The following is a 9,403-nucleotide window of genomic DNA, read 5'->3' as shown; positions in this document are numbered from 1 at the left end:
ATCTTAAGAAATTTGGTTACCTCGTCCTTTGTGAAGGCACGTTTGATCTCGGACTTGGGCCTTCTTTTTTGCTTTACCGGATGGAATTTCGGATCCCAGCTTAGTCTATGAGTGGTTATTGCCGGTGGGATCCCTGTCATGTCAAGATGGTACCAAGCAAAACAGTTCATGTTAGCTATAAGAAATTGAATAAGCTTTTTCTTGAGCTTGAGATTTAACCCTATGCCCAGTTATACCTTTCACTCGGGCAGATGTTCGATTAGTGTGATTTTCTCCAGTTCTTCGACCATTGATTTGGTAGCGTCGGAAGGGGACCATAAAGGATCGAGGGATCCCATAATCATCGTCTTCGTCAGTCTTCTGATTTTCTAGTTGGGTCGAGGCTGACGTTTGTGATTGCTATTTGGTATCCAGTTTCTCCTTCGAATTTGATCCCTTTTGTCGATGATAGTGATGATATCGGAATCACTTCGTCGACGACAAATATTTCCTTTACGGCCGGTTGCTCCCCGTAGACCATTTTGATTCCCTCTGGTGTTGGGAATTTTAGAACCTGGTGAAGGGTCGAGGGTACTGCTCTCATGTCGTGGATCCACGACCTCCCGAACATGGCGTTATATCTCATATCGCCCTCGATCACGTGGAACTTCATTTCTTGGATGGTCTTGGCCACGTTTACTGGCAAAATTATCTCGCCCTTAGTAGTTTCAGACTCCATTTTCAATCTGTTTAGTACCAGGGTTGCGGGCATGACCTGGTCCTGTAGACCGAGTTGCTACGACCCTTGATCGAATGATGTTGGCCGAACTACCTGGATCAATTAACATACGCTTAACTTGAGTTTTATTCATAAGTATAGATATTACCAGTGCATCGTTACGGGGTTGTATGATTCCTTTCGCGTCTTCGTCACTAAAGGACAAGGTTCCTTTAGGTATGTAATCCTGAGTCCGATACCACTTCTCTCTTATAATCGACATCTTAGTACGTTTAAGCATCGGCCCCTGGGGGACATCGATTCCTCCGATGATCATATGGATGATGTGTTGTGGCTCTTCTTGTTCGTTTTGTCTATTGAAATCTCTATTTTTGAAATGGTTTTTGGCCCGGTCACTTAAAAACTCTCGAAGGTTCCCTTCATTGAATAACGGGGCTACCTTCTCTCTCAAGTGCCTGCAATCTTCCGTTCTCTGGCTATGGATGCCATGGTACTTGCACATTTGATTAGGATTTCTCTGGGCTAGATCTAACTGTAGAGATAGAGGCCATTTAGTATCTTTGATGCGTCTGATAGTCGACACGATGACAGATGCATCAATGTTGAAGTTATATTCTGATAACCGTGGTGCTTCCTTAGGTCTGGTATGCCTGTCAAACCCATTTTTGTTCATCAGCCTCGAGACCCTTGGACTCGATCACTTCTCCTTTCGCCTCGTACGGGGTTGCGTCCCTGTTTGCTACCCCTACGATCTTCGTTATACGGCCGATATTGGTCCATGTTCGACCTTGGTTCTCGGTCAATGTCCCTTTTAATAACGGACCTAGAACCCAACTGGTCATCTTCGACTCTAAACTTCGATTAATATTGATTGTGTACATTGGCCCAGGTGATAGCCGGGTACTTGATCAAATTCTGCTTCAACTATCGTGAAGCCATCGAGCTTCGTTCGTTCAGTCCTTGGGTGAAAGTTTGAACGGCCCAATCGTCCGTGACCGGTGGTAGATCCATTCGTTCAATTTGTAAATGAGATACAAACTCTCTTAGCATATCGTTATCCTTTTGCCTTACCTTGAAAAGGTCTGACTTTCTGGTCTCGACCTTTATGGCTCCGCCATGTGCTTTTACGAAAGAATCTGCAAGCATAGCAAAATAATCGATAGAGTCAGTGGTAAATTATGATGCCATATCATTGCTCCCTTTGATAGGGTTTCCCCGAACTTATTTAATAATACAGATTCGATCTCGTCGTCTTCTATATCGTTCCCTTTAATGGCATATGTGTAAGAGGTGACATGTTCGTTGGGGTCGGTCATTCCGTTATATTTAGGAATCTCGGGCATGCGGAACTTCTTGGGGATCGATTTGGGAGCTGCGCTTGGGGGGAAGGGCTTTTGTACGAATTTTTTGGAATCCAAGCCCTTCAATATTGGTGGTGCCCCCGGGATCTGATCAACCCTGGAGTTATAAGTTTCTATTTTTTTGTCATTTGCTTCAATCCTCTTTTCTCCTGACTCAATTCATTTTGTCAGTTCCTCGAGCATCCTAATAATTTCGGGATTAGTCCCCGATTCTTGTTCATTTGATCTTACTACATCTGGCCCCGTTTTGTGGGTGACTTCTCGAGGTGGACCGGGCTCGGCCCTGCTCGGTGCCTGGGTTTGGCTCTGTAACTGATTTATCGCTATCTATTGAGCTTGCAACATTTCGAAAATCATACGTAAGCTGATCCCGTCTTCTCCAACATTTTGGGTATTCCGAGAGTTCCACCATGAATGTTGTTTTCGGGGTTGGAACATTGGTTCGCCTCAATGGCCACATGTGAATTAACGTCAATAAGATCTACGGCCCGAATTCCAACAGGATCGACGAGTGGCCTTTCATCCCCAGTCATCAGGTTGTTGTTCTCATCTTGAAGGCCAGCTTCGTTATCGATAGGTAGGGCCATTAATTGAGAGTTTGTCAGTTTTAACCTGAAATCGAAGACACTTCCAAGAGCAAGTATAAAATAGTATATTTTACAGAGATTCTTACCAGATAACCACTATTATCCTTAGCCCCACAGTGGGCACCAAATTGTTTACTCGAAAAACGGATAGAGTTGAATTTATACGTAGTTCTAAGGATACATGGTATAACTTGGTACAAATTAAAAAAATAAGCAAATGTATATGGAAATTAACTAGAAAAGAAATGAATACAAACCCTAAATTGAATGGAGAGTGATTGATAAGAGAGCAATATGAATCAATATCAAAGCACAAAAAAGGATAATGTTTGCTAGATGTTTATGTAAATCTTAGTAAATCTGAATGTGTGAATGAATAAGGAGTCCCCTTTACAAATGATAACCATTCTTAATATAGTGGATGAATCCTATTTTGGATATAATTAAAAATACATAGTGGGGATCGCATGATAGATTAATTAATTGGTTCTTCCTTGATTCAAGCCGCGATTTTCGCAGAGATTCTCTCCCCGATTGCGGCTATAATGTCTTTTTTGTTTCTTGGCTCGGTCTCGATCTTGGCTGATCTCGATATTGATCGGTATCTGGGTCTCGAGCTCGTCTTGGCTGATCTCGATATTGATCGGTCTCTGGGTCTCGAGCTCAATCTTGGTCGAACTGGATATCGATCGGTCTCTAGGGTCCGAGCTCGACAATCTAACTTTGCATCAGGGCTTCGATATTACATGATGAACCTCAGACCATTATGTCCCAATCTTGATTTGTCATAGGAAGGGCGAACTCGATTTTGACCGTATACAATTTGCTAATCCGATAAGATTCGTGAATAATAACAAAATCGGTATAAGTAACAGATGTTAAAGATGGCCTTATTGAAAATTGAGCAATACATGCATGATTTTTAAAATCTTGCAAGATTTATGAATAATTTAACAAGATTAATAAGATGGAGATACTACTAAGTCGTTCCACTTCCAAAACATGTAAACACTTGAATAATTTAACAAGATAGCTTGAATGAAGATAACACCAAGTCGTGTCAATCCAGCAAAATTTGTGAAATTGATCAACATAGACAAATTATGTCAATTCGGCAAGACTTATTAACAATTTAATAACATATGTACAATGAAAATAGTACCAAGTCTTAAAGTTTTTGAACGATCGAACAACACATGATAGGTTGAATGAAGATACACCAACTCGTGTCAATCCAACAAAACTTGTGAAATTAAACAACACAGACAAGTTATGTCAATTCAACAAGACTTATTAACAATTTAACAACATATGTACAATAAAAATAGTACCAAGTCTTACAGTTTTTGAACAATCGAACAACACATGATAGGTTGAATGAAGATAAAACAAGTCGTGCCAATCCAACAAAACTTGTGAAATTGAACAACACATACAATTTATGTCAATTCAGCAAGACTTATCAACAATTTAACAACATATTCATAATGAAAACAGTACAAAGTCTTACAGTTTTTGAATGATCGAACAACACATGATAGGTTGAATGAAGATAATACCAAGTCGTGCCAATCCAACAAAACTTATGAAATTGAACAACACAAACAAGTTATGTCAATTCAGCAAGACTTATTAATAATTTAACAACATATATACAATAAAAATAGTATCAAGTCTTACCGTTTTTGAACGATCAAACAACACATGATAGGTTGAATGAAGATAATACCAAGTCGTGCCAATCCAGCAAAATATGTGAAATTGATCAACACAAACAAGTTATGTCAATTCGGGAAGACTTTATAACAATTTAACAACATATGTACAATGAAAATAGTACCAAGTCTTACAATTTTTGAACGATTAAACAACATATGTAAGTTTGTCAATCCGGCAAGACATGCGAACAATTTAACAACATAAGTAGAATGAGGATTGAACAAATAATATCCTGCCCAACATAACTTGTGAAAGCGTAATTGCACCGAGAATAGTTTTGCACAAATAGCTTAAAATAGAGACAAAATTTAAGTAGAGGCTTTAAGTTATCCCCTTTGTGCATATCTCTCGATTCAGCCGGTCCATTTTGAGAGAAAGTGTTCTTTACTAAAAGTGTCTTCATTCTTAAGACTCAATCCGATGACCTTTAGTTAACGGTAAAAAAATTTTATGCAATCCTTTTTTCCAAAAATAACTTGTTCATACAAGTTGTAAAAAGATATATTATCATCTGATTCAACAATCCCCATGCCAATTCCACCTGCCCCAATCCCAACAAAGGAGAAATAATATTAGAACAAATGGTAATTGTTAAATAGAAGAAGGCACAAAAAACCTCGAGCTCAGACTTGAGCTCCCATGGTGGAACCTAGAAGCTTCGAGAGAGAGAAGAGTCTGAGAGGAGACAATTTAAAAATGAACTATGCAAATCTCATTAGTTCAATATATGAGTACATATATACACACGTGGGTCCTTCACTCAATATATGTAACAAACTAACTAATTGACAACTAAGCTAATAACAGTAAATGAACTAAGAACATATAAATACATAGCTCAATACCCCCTCCTCCCCTCAAGTTAGAGGTGAGGTCTTCACAACCAACTTGCTTAACACAGTGGAATGTTTGATGCCAGTAAGAGCCTTAGTGAGAATGTCTGCCAGTTGGTCATGTGTGCCAAAGTGATGTAAGGATATGCGACCTTCTTGAAGTTTATCCCTCACAAAGTAACAATCAATCTCAATGTGTTTAGTCTGCTCATAGAACACAAGGTTCCTAGAAATGTGTAAGGCTAATTGACTATCATAATACACAGTCACAGGTGCAGGAAAGGGAACAGTCAGCTCCTCAAACAATCTGCATAACCATGTCAACTCCCCAACCACCTTTCTAAGAGACCTATATTCAGCTTCAGTTGAGGAGAGAGAAATGGTTTCCTGCTTCTTAGACTTCCAACTAATAGGACTAGTACCCAACAACACCAAGTAACCACTGACTAACCTCCTAAAATTTGGGTAGGCAGCCCAGTCAGAGTCATATTACCCTTTAATGGTGCAATCAGGATCATTGGATAGAAAAATTCCAAGTGCAGGATCACCCTTAAGGTACCTAAGCAAGTGAAATGCAGCCCGTAGGTGGGGTTCTCTAGGATCTTGTATAAATTGGATCAAGTGTTGGACACCAAAGGCAATATCCAATCTAGTTTTTTGTGAGAAAGTTAAGCTTGCCTATCAGTTTTTTGTAGTATGTAGAATCTGAAAGAACATCTTCCTCTGTAGCCCTCAGTTTGACATTAGGATCAAGAGGAGAAGTAAGACTATTGCAATGGAGACAATCATACTCCTTTAAGAGATCTAGTGCAAATTTTCTCTCGGAGATAACAACCACATCTTCTTTGTAGAGGACCTCTAAACCAAGGAAGTAATGAAGCCTACCTAGGTCCTTAATCTTAAAATAGTCATGTAAGAAGGTCTTTAACTCAGTGATCTCTGTGGAACTTGTCCCAGTAATAATGACATCATCAATATATACAACAACAAATATTGTGGAAGAAGTTGATTTCTTGTAGAAGAGAGAATAATCATGCAAGGAATGAACATAACCCCTGGAATAAAGAGCAGTGGCCAATTTTGCATACCACTGTCTAGCATATTTCAGTTAGAGAGATTTTCTTAACTTGCAAACAACTCCAGGTGTGTCCACTACTAAACTAGGTGGTAACTGCATATATACCTATTCTTCCAAATCACCATGGGAGAAGGCATTGTTTACATCAAGCTGGAAGATGTCCCAGTATTTCTTAACTGTAGTGACTATAAGTGCTCTAATAGTTGTGATTTTTACAATAGGGGAATAGGTTTTTGTGTAATCAATTCCAGCCTGCTGGGTGTAACACTTTTCAACTAACCTAGCCTTGAACCTCTTTATGCTCCCATCAGCCCTATGTTTAACCTTGTAGACCCATCTACAACCTATGACTTTCTTTCCAGGAGGCAAAGAAACTAGGTCCCAAGTGTTATTTGCATGCAAAGCCCTAAACTCTAAAGACATAGCCTCTTGCCAGGCAGGGTACAAGGCTGCCTCTTTATAAGAAGAAGACTCACTATCATGACAAATATTTTGCACAAGTTGCTGACTATTTGGGAGTAATGAGGTAAGAGACACATAATTATGGTTGGAGAATAAAGCACTAAGAGACAGAGGTGAAGCAGTGGTAACATGAGGTTTTAGGTTTGGAATGGAACATACATAATCCTTCAGGTGGTCAGGAAATTTATGGTGTCTAGAGGACTTCTTTGTGGCTATAGGAGAGGCAATATAATGAGGAGTGGAAGAAGGAGATGCTGATGGAATGGAGGAAGGCAGAAGAGAAGGAAAACCAGATGAGTATGGAGGTATGTCAGATGATGAAGCATGGGCTGTAGACCTATCACGAAGGTGGTCATAAGTGGTAGAATGAGAGGGAAAATCATCAACAAAAGTAACAGATTGAAAAACAGATGGCAATATGCAAGGGTGCAGAATCAGGAGAAAGATCAAAACGAAATACATTTTCATGAAAAACTATATCTTTGGAAATATAGATTTTCTTGGTGAGTAGGCTAAGGACCTTGTACCCTTTTGTGTCACAGGGGTAACCTACAAAGACATGGGGTGTTGCTCTTGGTTTAAATTTGATTCTGTGGGGTTTAGGAGTGGTAGAGAAACACAAACAACCAAAACTTTTAAGATGAGAATAAGTAGGCACTCTTTTGTACAAACATTCAAAAAGAGTTATTTTTTTTAGATGAGTAGTAGGCAGTCTGTTGATAATGTAGGTGGTAGTTAATATGCATTCTCCCCAATACTTTAGGGGTAGTTTGGATTGAAACAAGAGTGCCCTGGCAGTCTCAAAGAGGTACTTGTGTTTCCTTTATACTATCCCATTCGGTTGAGGTGTATATGGGCATGTTTTCTGGTGAATAACCTTGGAGTGAAAGAAATGGGTTGATTTTGTACTAGTAAACTCTAGGCCATTATCTGACCTAATACATTTGATTTTGGTTTGAAACTAGGTATCAACCGTAGACACAAAGGCTTTAATAATCTGTAAAGCATTGCTTTTACAGCTCAAAAGATGTGTCCAGGAGCACCTATTGTAGTCATCCACTAAGGTAATTAAGTATTTGAAGTTATCATGGGTAGCTTCATGATAAGGTCCCCACAAGTCAACATGTAGGAGATAAATAACGTTACTAGTGGAGTTGGTTTTCTGAGAAAAGGGTAGCCTGGATTATATGGCCATGGGGCATATTGAACAACGAAAGAGTTATTTTGGTGAAAAATGGACTGGTATTGATAGTATACCCCTCATATTCATAAATGGCACATGCCCTAGCCTATTGTGCCATAGAAGATACGCATTGTTTGTATTAGGAAAAATAGAATGTGAAGCAGAACACTGAGTTTTATTGTAATTGGGAGTATTTACAAGTGAACATGAGTGAGTGTGTGAATCATTTACAAGTGAGTGAATGTGAGAGTGCAAGCTATTTACCTCACATGAAGTAGGCAACGCAGAGTAAGAAGTCAAAGGAACAGATTTTGAAGCGGAAACTGAATTCTTTAGATAATTAGAGCAGAGAAGGTATAATCCATCTTTGATCTTATCAATCTCCAGAGGCCTTTTCATTGAAGGAGCCTGTAGAATACATGAAGAATCAGTGAATGCAAACATGCTTTTAAGTTGTGATGTAAGGCAATGAATAAATATGAGATTATACTTGAAAGAAGGCACATAAAGAACTCTATGTAATACTATCTGAGATGCAAGTGTTACAGTTCCAATTTCTGTCACTTTCACTCGATAGCCATTTGGCAAGGTAATTAGAAAATGATATGAGAGTGTTTTAGTGTGAGATAAAAGGGATTTATTAAAGGTCATGTGGTTGAATGCTCCGGAATCTAAAATCTAAAGGTAAGCACTTGGTGTAAAACATCTACATGATAGCATCCCAAAATCAATAGACAAGAGCTGCAAAATTGGTAATTTCGTTGGCTAAATCCGGACTGGTGGTGTTCTCTCCTCCACCTCCAATGTGGAATTGTTATAGCGGATTGAATAGTTGCCCATATTGTTCCTTAGACAAATTAAGAGGGGAATTCATGTTGTTGCTGTCACTACACCCTTGAGAAGTCGTCCCATCATCCTTGACTAGTATGGATTCAACTGGTGCACCGTGCACATTAGCTGAAATCTTCTTGCCCTTATTGAACCTAGGATTAAAGTTGTTGTTTTGAGGATAACCATGCAACTTAAAATACTTATCTTTGGTGTGTCCTGGATACTTGCAGTAGTCACAGAATGGATGAGGCCTGCTATTTGGATAATTCCCAGTTGAATAATTGGTTTTGAAGTTGTCATTTTTAGGTGCATTGGCATTCAAAGAAGTAGATTCCATTATAGGTGAGGTGATGTTCCTAGAAGTATTGACATTTATAGATGCAAATTCCATCACAAGCAAATTATTTGGTCTGACTTCCCTTTGTTTTTCCTCTTGGATCAATAGAGAAAATGCTTGAGCGAACTGATGGTAATGGATTCATCATTAGATTACTACCCCGCACAATCGTATATACCTCATTCAGTCCCATTAAAAATTAAATCATGCGCATGTCCTGTTCAGCCTTGTGCATAGACTCTTTGGCTCCACAAGTGCATTGGCAGCTACACTGAGATTTGGCACTCAAATTAT

At 39.0% G+C, this 9,403-nt stretch overlaps 1 protein-coding gene across 1 annotated transcript; it reads right to left on the bottom strand.

Annotated features, from left to right (window-relative positions):
- Positions 1-707: 707 nt before the first annotated feature.
- Positions 708-1,391, bottom strand: LOC138898618 (uncharacterized). The gene has a single exon (XM_070184697.1). It carries the CDS (start codon positions 1,389-1,391, stop codon positions 708-710), a length of 684 nt encoding a protein of 227 aa, XP_070040798.1.
- Positions 1,392-9,403: the final 8,012 nt, after the last annotated feature.

Source organism: Nicotiana tomentosiformis, chromosome 9 (genome assembly GCF_000390325.3).
Source record: "Nicotiana tomentosiformis chromosome 9, ASM39032v3, whole genome shotgun sequence".
Classification (NCBI taxonomy): Eukaryota; Viridiplantae; Streptophyta; class Magnoliopsida; order Solanales; family Solanaceae; genus Nicotiana; species Nicotiana tomentosiformis.
The sequence above is the reverse complement of the archived record's forward strand: the minus strand, read 5'-3'. Positions and strand labels throughout refer to the sequence as shown.

Coding starts and splice junctions, on each gene's coding strand:
- LOC138898618 (XM_070184697.1), bottom strand. CDS start 1,391: ATGAACAAAAATGGGTTTGACAGGCATACCAGACCTAAGGAAGCACCA.